Source organism: Lissotriton vulgaris, chromosome 1_1 (assembly GCF_964263255.1).
Source record: "Lissotriton vulgaris chromosome 1_1, aLisVul1.2, whole genome shotgun sequence".
Taxonomy (NCBI): domain Eukaryota; kingdom Metazoa; phylum Chordata; class Amphibia; order Caudata; family Salamandridae; genus Lissotriton; species Lissotriton vulgaris.
Window position 1 is genome coordinate 1,634,594,741 of NC_141685.1, and position 14,180 is coordinate 1,634,608,920.

At 42.3% G+C, this 14,180-nt stretch overlaps 2 protein-coding genes across 2 annotated transcripts in view; one reads left to right on the top strand and one right to left on the bottom strand.

Moving 5' to 3' along the window:
• LOC147750960 (D(4) dopamine receptor-like) overlaps positions 1–4,629 on the top strand; it is a 153,557-nt gene extending 148,928 nt beyond the window's left edge. The window contains exon 5 of the mRNA XM_086937377.1: positions 4,322–4,629. Coding sequence (XP_086793503.1) covers positions 4,322–4,527 — 206 coding nt within the window. The 3' untranslated portion in view covers positions 4,528–4,629. The remainder of the gene's footprint in view (positions 1–4,321) is intronic.
• A 1,161-nt stretch (positions 4,630–5,790) lies between these two features.
• Positions 5,791–14,180, bottom strand: part of KCP (kielin cysteine rich BMP regulator) — a 694,272-nt gene continuing 685,882 nt past the window's right edge. Inside the window, exon 59 of the mRNA XM_086918865.1 lies at positions 5,791–11,043. Within this exon, the coding sequence (XP_086774991.1) occupies positions 10,826–11,043 (218 nt within the window). The 3' untranslated portion in view covers positions 5,791–10,825. The remainder of the gene's footprint in view (positions 11,044–14,180) is intronic.

Consider the following 14,180-nt stretch of genomic DNA (forward strand, 5'->3'; position numbering starts at 1 on the left):
TTTTAAATAAATTTAGTGTATATTATATTGTATTTATTATGTTTTATTATTTATTTTTAATGTAATTTAATTAAATATTGTCTTTTACTTCTGTAGCGGGTTGTGGGTTTATAGGGAAATAGGGTGGGAAGTAATTTAATTATGTTAAATTAATTATTAATTAGTAGGAATTATTAATTAATTAATTGAGAAATAATTTTTAATTACTTTTAATTAATTGATTAATTGATAAATATGTTCTGTAGCGGGTTATGGGTTTATAGGGGAATAGGGTGGGAAGTAATTTAATAATAATTAATTAATTAATAAATGTTTGTACATATTTTAATTAATAATTAATTGGTAATTAATTTATATTAATTAGTTAATTAATTAATATAATTTTGTACATATTTATAATTATTAATTAGTTGGTAATCAATTAATATTAATTATTTAATAACATTAATTATAGTCATTTTTTTATACATAATTTTTTGTTATTCTTAATGAATTAATTGGGGAAAATAATATTAATTATTAAATTAAATTAATTACAGCTAATGTGCTAATGTATTTACTTTATTGTTATTGTTAATTAATAATTAATTGGTAATTAAATATTAATTAATTTTGGGTAAAGGAGTATTTTTAGGGTTCAGGGTCAGTTTTCAGTTTTTGGGTAAAGGGGTATTTTTAGGGTTCAGGGTCAGTTTTCAGTTTTTGGGTAAAGGGGTATTTTTAGGGTTCAGGGTCAGTTTTCAGTTTTTGGGTGAAGGGGTATTTTTAGGGTTCTGGGTCAGTTTTCAGTTTTTGGGTAAAGGGGTATTTTTAGGGTTCAGGGTCAGTTTTCGGTTCATGGGTAAAGGGGTATTTTTAGGGTTCAGGGTCAGTTTTCAGTTTTTGGGTAAAGGGGTATTTTTAGGGTTCAGGGTCAGTTTTCATTTTTTGGGTAAAGGGGTATTTTTAGCGTTCAGGGTCAGTTTTCAGTTTTTGGGTAAAGGGGTATTTTTAGGGATAAGGGTCAGTTTTCAGTTCATGGGTAAAGGGGTATTTTTAGGGTTCAGGGTCAGTTTTCAGTTTTTGGGTAAAGGGGTATTTTTAGGGTTCAGGGTCAGTTTTCAGTTTTTGGGTAAAGGGGTATTTTTAGGGTTCAGGGTCAGTTTTGGGTTTTTGTGGTACAGGGATATTTTTAGGGTTCAGGGTCAGTTTGGGGTTTTTGGGGTACAGGCGTACAGGGTAAAAACAATAAAATATTACAATAAATCAAATAAATAACATTAAAAAAAAATTACATTCAATTATTAAGTGTTTTATTTATTTTAAATGTATATGTATTAGTTTTAATTTTGTTTTAATATTTTTATTTAATATTTGTAAAATATGTATTTTAAAATTATTTTTACATTATTATTAATACATTTAAAAAAACGATATTTTTGATTCCGATATTTTTGTACTACGATATTATTTTTTCGATATTTTTGTACTTACCTTTATGAAGATAGGATTCCGATATTTTTGATGTCGATATTTTTGCTCCGATATTTTTGTATTTCGATATTCTGTCTGTCGATATTATGTCTCATTACAGGAGATACCATTTTACAACAGTTGCTTGTTACGATCATTACAAAAGACACAGAGTTACGATCATTACAAAAGACACAGGGGCAGATTTACAAGCCCCTTGCGCCACTTTTGCGTCACTTTTCCCATGTTAAAAGTGAAGCAAAAGTGGTGTAAGGTGCTTTTAATTCTGCCCCACACAATGTTTGGGGGCGATACATAGGGACAGTTGATCGTTCAGTTTATCTCAGCCTCAGGGAGAGTACATTATCATAAGGGAGGATGACTAATGTGATAACTGGTTAAAATGTGTATTTAGGAGAAGGGATTTCAGCTCCGTTTGAAGAACGACAATGAGGTGATGGGGCGTAGTTTCAGAGGTAGGGAGTTCATATTTTGGTTGCGCCATCCTTGAAAAATTGTGCCATGAGTCTTTCCTTTTTTTAAGTTTGGTGGCTCTAGCAGCATAGCTTCAGCCTTTTGTGGTGGTCTGGTGTCCCCGAATCGCTTCAGTTTGTTCACCATGTAGTGAGGAGTGGTCTTGAGGGTGGTACAGGCAGTCTTGTATATCATCCTAGCTTCAACAGGGAGCCAACGAAGAGGGACGTGCATAGGTGAGATACGGGCGATTCTTTTTGCCCCATAGATGAAATGAGCCACTGAATGTAGAACTTATTGTGATAAATAGTTGGGTACATCTGCTTTCCGTCAGGTATGGTGGGATGTCTGTCGGATTTCACCAGGAATTTTTACACACACAGACCAAAACGCAAACACACTCTCTCCCTTTGTTTGGAAAGACTCCTAAAATGTTGGTTATTTCACAAAATAATGTGCTTTCTCTCACTTAGTACCCCTACCAATCTGCATTCCTCTCGCTTCCTGCTGCCTCTTAAGCCACTCTTGTGCGCCTTACTTGTCCTCTGTGCCTGTGTGATTGTTGGGAAATCTGAAGCTCACACCCTTCCTGTCTTACTGACTAAGCTACGCCCCTGAGGATGTTGAGTGTATACTTCCAGGTTTTGTACATCCAATGGAGAATTTGAAGAGGCAATGAGGAGGAATTCGGTTTTGGAAGTGTTCAGTTTTAGATTGTGAAAATTCATCCAGTTTTGAACATAGTTCAAGTTCCTATAACAGGCAGATAAGAAGACAGAATGAACTCCTCACAGCTAAAAGGTGGGTGAAAATGCTTATTAAATCTGACATGTTTGTCAAAGTATAAGGATAGTCCGCGTACAGAAGGGACTGAAGCCTGTGAAGTGCCGAAGTCTGCCTCCCGAGGTCGATGGACCGGAAAGGATAATCCGTGTCTCCAAACAAATGAAAGAGGAGGACTACTGAAGTCAGCCTTCCAACGCCGATGCTGCAGTTCTCCGGCTTCAATGCTCTGTGGACGCGGACTATCCTTTCCGGTTCTGGTGATACAATGAGGATGAACGTGAAAGCCTCCTTTAGTCAAGAATCAATTCAGATTCAGGGCTCCAACGCACGCTTAAAACGACAGTGTGTCAATTGCTCCTGCAGCCCTTATTGTTCAAAAATCCTCCATCTCTGCACTGGTTCACTTCTCTTCCCGCCCTCCCTAGGTGCCCGGCTGGGGACTATGTGAGGAACACCTACTCGTTCTCTCTCGCCTTTTATGGTGTACATTTCAAATATTGGGACAAATTGCCCATTGAAGTATCAGATGTCCCTTATCTAAAGGTCCTGATGATACCCCCAATCCGTCATCGTGTCGAAACGTCAGCAACTAATGTCATATCGAACCATTTCTGTCCTCTTTGATATCCAAAAGTGACCCCTTTAGGATATTGCTTATTTATTAATGGTCGGTTTTGTATATTAAGAAACCTTTTTGGTTACTGTAATATGTCACCTTTTCTTTACTTTGGTTCTTTTTCACATGGGACACCGAGCACTACCTATTTTTCAATACAGATATACTTGTATAAAACTAAATATTACTTGTATGGAACAAAAAAATTGGAATCCTTTTTGTCTGTGTATAACATTTTCTCCTTTTGACATCCTAATCTCCAGTTGAAATTTGGTATTATTGTGTAGTTACTTATCATTTATTCGACATTGTCCACAAGAAGCAAAGGGGCATATGAGCAAGAACCTCGTTAAAATTATCGCCGTTTTAGAGGCAGAAAACTGCCACTAAAACGGCGATAATGAGCTTGCTAATATGCGTTATAGAATTCCAATAGAAGCCCAGGTTAGATGTCCTGCACATCTAACCTATGCTTCTATTTGAATTCTATAACGCCTATTAGCAAGCCCATTATCGCCGTTTTAGCAGCAGTTTCCTGCCGCTAAAACTGTGATCATTTTAACGAGGTTCCTGCTCATATGCCCCAATGTTTTTTTAAATAGATCATGAAGTGAAGGACAGTTTTCTTCTTGACATCGATGGCTCTAGGATCTGTGTCTGTTGCAGAAGCATGCATCGTGGGTCAAGCTGGTTTGATCATGAATTTACTGTATCTCTATGCTAGCATGTCATCAGAGGTGGTGATTGGCACAACCCCTGAGGGCCCTCCAAAGGTCTACATTATTCTGTTTCGAATACTAGGATTTTCAATCAGATGAACCTAGATTTATTGATTTGATCGACTAGATTCCATCACAAAAGTTGAGAATGATGATGAAATTAGAGAGAAGATTCTGGGTTCCATCAGTTCTTCGCGTTGACTCTGTGACAGTTGTATCCTGCTTCAGTGAGATGTGCCTTGTATTGACATTTCCTCTCTGTCTTTCCCCACAGGTGTGTTCCTAGCTTGTTGGACGCCCTTCTTCGTAGTACATGTGACCAAGGTCCTCTGCACCTTGTCCTGTAACATCGGGCCAAAGCTTATCAGCGTAGTCACATGGCTGGGGTACGTGAACAGTGCCGTCAACCCCATTATCTACACTGCTTTCAACACAGAGTTCCGCAAGGTGTTCCAGAAGCTTCTATGCTGCCAGGCATGAGGGCATTAGTTAAGGCAAATACACGTGAAGGGAAAAAAATCTCAGTTGGGGGGAGGGGTGCAAGTACTCTTGCTTCTCTCCTACTCCAAACTTACAAGAACATGAAGGCTGCTTCCAACAGATAAGAAGTTGGTGGATACATTACATTCCATGATGTAAATTAAAATGACTTATTTCTTGCCTTTCTCCATGCTTGGACCTTATATTAACAAATTTTGAGAAAGGCAACAGAAGCCTCCAAATTCGGGATCACAAAAATGCATTTCAACTGATTATAGCTCCGACGAGAGCCCAGAAGGAAACAACACACCGTCGATCCTTGGGAGCTGTACCCGGAACCGTCAATAGGGCAACTGAGTGATCTCTCTTGAGTATTCCGAATTCCAATAAAAGATCAAGGTACAGTCTTGTCAGGAGAGAGATTCTTTGCCCTCTGCTTTAGCCACTTCAAATTGGTCCAAGACAGTTTGTGGTAAAAGATATTACTAAGAAAAAACTGAACGTCTCTAGAAACAAGGGAAGGTCATGTTTCCTCTGTGCTAGGATCTAGCCATCAACATCTTTGCAACATTGCTGTCGAGGGTGAACCCTCCCCTTTTCAGTATGATGTACTTTTCTTTTGAGCAGTGCTGTGAAAGGCTACCCGGGTTCTCAAAAGGGACCTACCGTATACTGTTCTTGGAACCCAAGAACAGGGGCAAAGCGTAAATAGAAATATCAGCCAGTGTGCCAAAGAATCTTCCCCTTTGGATCATGAAGAGAAGTGTCATACATCTATATTGACAAATACTGAAGGCTCCTGTCATCTTTGCCGGGGCTCCATATATTGGTGGTCTTACGGGTCATCAGTGTTCTGCTATTGGTCAAATGTGTTGTCCGTGGTGTTGCCATAAATCCAAATATAACCATCAATTCTCCCTACAGAGTAGGGTGCACTTTGGAATATGCCCAAAAGTTACAGGTGGCTGCAAGTTCATTGCTTAGTGAGGACCTACTGCTTAATTACGAGGGTTGCCACACTTGAAAGGTGGGAGGTGAGGCAGAGATGCAGAGCTTATTAAATACAATTGGTAAGGGAATAAGGATTGTTGTAACAAGGTTTTATTGGCTGATGTCTCGCCCCTCCCAAACTTTACTTCTGGAAAAAAGGCATTCATTCTTAAGAAAGCCACTGCCCCCTGAAAACAACGACACTGAATCGGATTATCCACTCTGGTAACCCAATCAGCAAGTACTTCAAAAAGGCAGCTGGAGACCAGTATATCAGAGCATTAGTCAATTCTTTATTAGGCTGAAAGTGAGTATAAAAATGGAAATCATCATCAGCACAATAATAAATACAAACAACTGTGAAAATAGAAAAAAAGTACAAAAATAATTACGAGTGTATAAAAAACAGTGGTTTTATCATTTCATAAAAATGTCAGCACCATTACGCATTTGAAAGCATTGTTGTTGCTCCCGGAAGGAGATTGGTTGTCCTTGCTCTTCAATTCACACTATCAGCACTGAGCTTAAGATGGGGAAGATTGAAGCCGGCTGAAGGAACCTGAGGAGACAACACCCCAACATTGCCATACACCCCGCAGGCATTTACAACAGTAGTCCAGTCTTTGTATTTAAGGCATCAGGCTAGAGGCCATCTGACCATTGATTGGTACATGCCAGAAAACAAGCGTACTGGGTTCATATGCTGGAGTCATGGCCTCTTGTGAGCGAAGCATTTGTTTTTGAGAGACAAATATGAAAAAGATAGATCTCAAGAGAGCAAAGAGTGGCAGTTACAGAGAATACAGATTTTTTTTAAAATAGTGTAGACTCCAGTGCGCGATATAGGATCAGTTTCTAGTGGAGTGATATACAGTTGGGAGTCCTCAATGGAACACCACCCAGATGAGGATCATGTTGGTCGAGTTCATAAACTAATGGCACTAGTTAGTGGCATGACAAGACTCCTGCCTTTAAATATCTCATTAAGATAAAAGAGTTTAGCAACTTAAATCCAGAGCTCCTTACTGAACTGATAATGGGGTTCAAGCCATTGATTATCCACTAACAATGGGGAAAGTACTTGGCTAGCCAGACAAAGGTAGTTTGCTTTTTCAAAAAGTGCAAAATAAAAAGAAACTTGTGGTAATATTGATAACATTGTAGGTCAATTCGTATTCTAGTTTGCCAGCTTCCAAAGCCATAGAAATCCTACTTGAAGGGTCCGCTTTAAACCTGAAAGCTGGAAACCTACGATATGAATGAACCTAATAATATAAGTTCTGCAAAACTGCATGTTGATTATTTTTCCCTTTTGAAAAAAGAATCTACCAATAAAAAACAGCTGTATGATTAACTGGAATATGGACATAAAGTTGAAAACCATCAGAGATCTTTAAAGATGGGACCTCTGACTAATTCTGCACCAGCCCTACGGGCACCATCCTATCTGGCAAAAGGCTGTGGTCTCTTAGTTACCAATCAGCGTCTGATGCACATGGTAAACTTGGCCGTGCCTTGTCATTGAACCAAAGCTAACAGAGAGGTAGAGCCCCGCTCCACATCCTACATACAGTTAAATGTTTTTTCTGCTTTTAAACTTTTTCTGCTTTTCACTTATGCACCCATTATGTGTGAGCTCGAGATTTTAACTATCTCAGTATCTTTGAGGTGACATAGTAAGCATTCTTCAGCTAGAGGATGTGCTCAACAGGGTTTACATCTATGACATGTGCTGACACACATGTACCAGGAATTTGGATTATTGATCCTCTTTCTGACTTTGATGGTTCAAATAGCCATGCAATGAACAGGGTCTTCAATATGAGACCACCTTGAATGAGTAGCAGAATGCTATAACTACCATGAAACGAGTAACCAGATGTACAAAGTAGAGCATAGTGGCCTCTTCATCCTTCGCTTCTCGTATGAGCTAAAGTATACACGTTCAAACTGTAGGGCTTTGAAAGGATTATTGCTGGAAATATTACCTCATTGCATTCCTATGTACTGGTCACTTTTCTGTGCTGCGACAGCATGCAGCCTGGTACCTGTCCCTCTCCTGTGCTAGAGCATATGCCCTGGTTACCTCCAGATTTCTAGTGCGCATACCGTGATGCCTGCCTTCTAGGTTACAGATGTGCCAATTTCCTCATGTTGTGCTCTTTCCTATGTTGCAGGTGTGGAGATAACCTGGTGCAAAGCCCTTCCTGTATTACAGTAGAGCCCAAGTCCTGATAGCACACTCTTTCCAATATATCAGCAGTTTCCTCATCCTAGTGTCCAGCCATCACCAGTGTAACAGTATACCGCATGTGAAGGTTCCTGGCCTCCTTGGTGATACAGCAAAGCACATATCCAGGTGTTCAGTCCTAATCTCTGCTACAGCATGACATGTCCTGGTATATGTTACAACAGCGCACATCTTCTAGTCCCCAGCCTTGATCTGTGTTACAATAATGCCCCTGTCTTGGTGCGAGGGTAGGAGGACCCTTTGGGGCAAATACAAATGCAGAGGAGAAGTGTAAGCAAAATTATGTTCTGCTACTTACAATGCATACCATTACAATGCATACCATTACATTTAATTATAAGTAAGTGTTGGATAGTATAGGGGTAATAATTACTATTCTAACTCCAGTGAGTGCAACAGTAGGATAAGTGTTGGATAGTCTAAGGGTACTATGCGTTGTAATGGTATGCGTTGTAATGACTTGCGATATAATGCCTGCGTTGTAGTGACATGCATTGTAATGACATGCGATGTAAGGGATGTTGCGATGTAATGACTGCTATGTAAAGGCAGTGCGATGTAATGATTGCGCTGTAAAGGTTGTTTCCCTCAGTTCATGGCACCAGGATGATGCAGCCTCCTTAAACGTCATGATTGGTGAGGGGTCCTCAATTCTAGTGAGCAGTCTCCAGTCAACCCTCACTTGCTCCAGCCCTCAGTGTAAATAAAGTTACAATAATCCACACCCAACTAATCAAGACTGCAGCCTGCACAGGCCAGCAGATGCAGGCTTTTCAGGTTGTCTATGCGCCATGAGGTGTTCAGAGTCAAGTCATAACTTGCATATTTGTCTAACAAATTCAAAGAAGATAAAAAAAAGAGGGAGAAAAGTTCCACTTTGATACACACACCCTAGTGCAGGTGATAGCCCGTGGGGCTCTGTGGCTGGGATCTGAAGGAGATAAAAGAATAATATTTTGGATATGGAGGCTCAGAGATTACCTCACTTTAGGATTCACATTCCAAAGAAGTACCTTGACTTGCACATTGCGACTTTTTATCTGAAAAATACAACAAGGCTGGCCAGAGAGTGTCGCTATACATTACAGGAGTGAACAATGCTGGTTATAAAAAAACCCTAGCTCAAGGCAGATTCTCTAGCACAACATGACAGGAAGAGGTGTGGTGCAGTGGCCAGGGCGGCTGACTCCTGAGTGCGGGGATTTCGGTACGATCCCTGGTGGTAAGCTCAGCATCATGTGACTCTGGGCAATAGCTCTCTTAATCTCTCCTTACATGACACTTGTGCAGACAAAACTTCTTGACTTCATGTGGACACCACAAAAACCGATACTTGATCTTTACTGGTGAGGTTGGAGCAGAAAACACTTGATATGTATTTTTTGAATTGCTGATGAGCATGGTCAGCAGTGGAAGAGTGATAGGGGGTATTTATGAAGTCAGAGAAGACAGGAAATAGGTTGGTGAATAGGCGATGTCCCTCCCCAGGGAAGGGTATTTTTGCAGATTAGTGGTCAGGTCCTTGCAGTGAAGTTTGGAGCCAGTGATTTCTTTCCCATTCCTTCCAATGGGGCACCACTGTAACTAATGATATGATGGGGGTTGCGCCTGGTTCTGGAGCAGCTAGAGAATGAGCAGGGTATAGGTAAAGTGTTCACCAGTAGTAAAATGAAACAAGTGGGGAAAGGGTGAGGGGGGTGAGGGCAGGAGGTGGGGATTTAGAAAGAGGGCTGAGTGACACAGGCTAAAGCGATGATGGGGAAAAAAAACATTGTCTGGGACAGCGAAAGAAGGAAAACGGTGGAAGAAAGCTTAATAAGACAAGGAGAAGAGAGGCATGAGAATAGGGGAGAAGAGAGGAAAAGAGTGAAAGACAAATGGAAAGTTGGGACTAAAGGCAGAACCCACCAGATGAAATAAGACAAGAGAGTAAATAAGAGGGGTGAAAATATAAGATGAAATAGGGCGAATGGGAGAAAAAGGCGGTGGGAAGCTTTAGTTAGGGGTAGAGAATGAAATGAAGAAGAAAACAATGTTAGATTATATTGCACGAAGAGAGATGAAAAAGAAATAGATTAAATGAGTGATGAGTAGTTAGTGGACGCTGTGGGCAAATGAGACGTTTGTAAGAAGGAGTAAATGGTGTAGAGAAAGTTAATTAAATCGAGGGTTGTGAAAAGAGGAGGGAGAAATTGGAAAAGTAAGCATGAAATGAAGATAACAAGTTACAAGTAGATTAGAGGACAAAAATGGCAAGAGCAAGGTGTTTAAAAAATAAAAAGGCCCCTCTTGGGCCCAAGCAAGACTTGTGGGGCCCAAGCAACATTTGGGCCTCTCAGAGCTCAAGTACCATTGATGGCTGTGCTAGTCCTGTAAACTGAAAATTGTTTGCCATGGCACATGTCCAGCATAAGAGCATTTGGGGGTTGTGATCAGGCTCTAGAAAGCAAGGCAACATTGCGTTTTGTACATAGTGACATTGAAGAGCGCACCATTTAAGCTGCAGTCCCGGGACGCTGCAGCGCGCACATTACAAGCACCGACGACCACAGCTTGCACTTGACACGATTAATGTAGAATCCATCACATTAACAACACTGTGGTGGACACTGTAGTGTGCACTACACAAGCTGCAGTGTTGAGGCAGGTCACCAGGGTGTACCAGCTTGGATGCACTGGGGTGGACATGGCACCGTATTCCACATAAGTAACAATAACAAGCACCCAACTGGGGCCCTGCTGCACATGTACCACACAATTGTCAGCGACAAAGACATGTCTGCTACAGACAGTGTATAACACACTAACTGCAGAGGCACTGACGTGGTCGTATCTCTGTCAACTGCACAACACAAACTGCAGTGGCCTGGATTGTAAAGTGTGCACCACACAAGGCGCAGTGGCATGGGCATTGCAGTGTGTACTACACAAGGCAGCATGTGCAGTGTAAGCTGCAGTGCCATAGAGACTGCTCCCGCACAATCTTCACTGGTGCAGCAGTGGCAGCATGGACGGTTCAGGCTGTGACTGCCAGTTTGCTGCCTTTGTTGATTGACCTCACAGGCTTCCATAGATGATTTTCGGGCAGGCTTCGGGGAAGATGCAGTGCGAATCATGCTCCACCAGGCCTGCAGGGCACTGGCACCCAGGTACACACGGTTTAAAGCAGTGAGACTCTATCGTACCGAGGGGCACATCCTTGTTAAAACACGTCTTTGGGCAGGGTGGGCCGCACTCGTCGAAAACAAAGCCTCGGTCGTGCGGGCAGCCAACAGCTGTAAAGAGAAGAGAGGGGTCAGAAGTGAGTGCACTTTCACAGCCAAGTGAGTAACTCAAGGCAAACAAACACTGGCAAGGGACAACATACAGTGGTTGAATCGACAAGACCAGAGTGCTCGCTATGTGGACAGTCAAACTATTAAAGACTGGATCAATGTCACACGAAAGATATATTGGGGCATTTTATCAAGGGGGTTTATCTCCGCTTTTTTGGCTTTAAAAGCCAAGAAAGCGGAGATAAAATTATCTCCCTATTACCTAGCTGTCGCTAACACCAGTTAGCGACAGCTTTTAGGAGATAGCGACCATCTTGGGCCCCACTTTGCATGTCAGTGATATTTATCACTAAAAAATACAAAGTGGGCGTGCCAAGATGTTAGCGACTGGAAACAGTTGCTAACATCGCTATCTCCTATTACCAACGTTTGGAGATATTCGCCCTAAGCGCGAGTATCTACAATAGCTAACACCTGCCCTGAGCAGTTCTTAGCCATGTTATCCAATGGGAGGTGGATAACATTGCTAAGAGCATTAGCTCGGTAATGCATGAATATCGCGGACTTTTCAGCGATATTCATGCATTGCGGCCGATTTTTATCGCATTTGCGATAAACCTTGGTAATACCAAGGGTTATCTGCGATAAAAATCGCCGCAGCTCAGCGGTAAATTTTTGTCTCTAACCAAGCAATAGCGATAATTATCGCTATTGCTTGGTAATATGCCCTATTGTGTCTAATACTTAAGCACTCATTACATTCAATGCTGTAACAATCGCAATGTGACGGTCAGATATAACTATTTAACACCAGTTACTCACACTGTATATAGTGAAAGCAATTCCAATACCAGAGCTTCCTGGCTGAGACACAACATAACCAATGTTTTTTGCGCCCAAAGGGCAAGGGCGCAGATGTAGCACAGAGATACAGGAAAAAGGACCAGGCAAATAATAATAGTAAATGTAATAAGTTAAAAAAAAGAGTGTATGCAGCATTGCAGGGCTTACGGAGAGGAAGGTGGGTGCATGTGAATCTAAAGGACTGCATGCCACAAACAGATGATTACAGGGCAGTAACATTTACCATCTGTGGCATGTGTAGCTGTAGATACCCATGCTGTACATAGACTGTAGAACAGTCCTCCCTTAAGCGGTGGCTAGCCCCGGGGTGTTGCATAAGCCTAGAAAAGGGTACGTAGCACAGCTTTCCAGTCAGTGCCCAGACCAGGGTTGCTAGATTTTCAGGGGGCACCTCTGAGGAGCACTCTGAGTTCGTTTTAATAAATACAAACCTTACATCAGAGTGGGTATATAACGAGGAATTATTTGGTGCTAGTCACTCCTGGGTTGTAGTGAAGCCATCATGGTGCTGGGGATCTCGAGTTGTTGAGTTTCCAGCCCATGTACTCTCTGTGGCTTCCCTGGCACTGACAATATTAAGAATAGACATTAATTTAATAGGGGTATATCTGATTATGCCCACACCTGAGATATAGTGCACCCTGCCTTAGGGCTTGTAAGTTATGCTAGAGCAGTGACTTACCTATACCTTAGGCAGTGCTGCTTGACATGGCACGCAGACAGTGTGCCATGTTGAATTTGCCATGTTTCTATACACAAAGGCATGCATGCTGGAGTGGCAGTTTGCATGGCCTTGGTGAGGGTACCTAGAAAACCCTCTTCAGTCCCAATGCCCTAGGTACCAGGGGTATCATTTACGAGGGACTTACACAGTGGTCTGAAGTGGTAGCAATTGTGGTACAGTTTACGGAAAGAACACTGGTACTGAGATCCTGGTCAGCAGGGACCCAGTACTCTAAAGTGAAAATTGCATCAAAATCCAGGCAAAAAGTGTGTGTGGGGGGGGGAGGCATGGCAATGGAAACCCACTTTCCTACATCAGCCCCTGCCCACTGGCCACAGGAGACTCAGCGAAACCTGGGAGAGGCTTACTAGCCTCTATGGCAAGGAAGAGTAGAGGAAGTGGTTTGAATGTTTCAGGGCCTACTCTGCCTTACATCCTTCTGTCCAGGTCAGGCCGTTTGGAGAGCTGGCCTACCTCAGCAGTTTCAGGACCTAACTTACAATATCCCTTTCCTAACTCTTTAGTGCCCTTACCCAATCTTTTAAGTTTGAGATCAGTGGTGCCCACCTCTGCAATTTCTAAATTAGCCACGGCAACACCTAGTCTACCCAAAAAGGTCACCCACAACTTGAGTAACCCCACCATGACCAACAGGGTCAGGGGGACTAGCATCTAACATTAGGTATGGGATCAGACCACCATGCCAAGAACAGTGCAGCCATAAAGGCTAGCACCCAGCAGAGGTGACTGATGGCTGTCAGTGCCCAGAACCACATCTTTGGCTCTTCACTGATAGGCGAAGGGGCTAACACATAGGTTTCTTGGGGTTCTGGTTGCCTGTCTGCTGCTTTAGATTGAGAAGTTACTACCTCCTGAAGCAAACACCCATCTTCCACTCGCTTTTCTCTCAGCTGAGGAGCCTCCAATGTAGGCTGAACAGTTTCTTAACTAGTTGCGTCTTTTTGTGGGGGCAAGGAGGACTTCACCAGTGCCAACTTTGGAGTTCTCCCCTACTGGTGTTGAATCTCCTTGGCTCACTGGAACTGTGGCTAACTGTTGCTTACCTTTCCTACATTTCCTCTTCCTCTTTTTCTTTTGAGGCTTACCTGCACTAGCTGCATGTTCAGCCCCCCGAATCCTTAGATAAGGCCTAGCACTGGACTAGGGCCTAGCTTTAGATTAGAGAAACCTTGGGTGGTCATTCCCAAGGAGACAGTCAAGGGTGAGGTCTTTATTGACTACCTCCCTTCTACAACAAAGGGACCCAGCTTTTTCAAGGGGCACTACAGCAACAGGCCCGGCAGAGACATCCCCTGGGATAGCCCATACTTTTTGGTCTCCCCTTGGATATACTAGTTTGAGAGTACCAACCTGTCATGCACCACAGTGTGACTGGCACAGGTATCATCTCGGGGCAGTGGTTGGGATTCTATTCACCAGTAGTTGGTGGAAGTGTCTACTCCCCTCTGGAATCTCTAACTTACCTTTTTGGCCCACTTTCCAGTTGAAGGCTAGGAGGACTTCCTTATCTGACAAACCACCCTCAAAG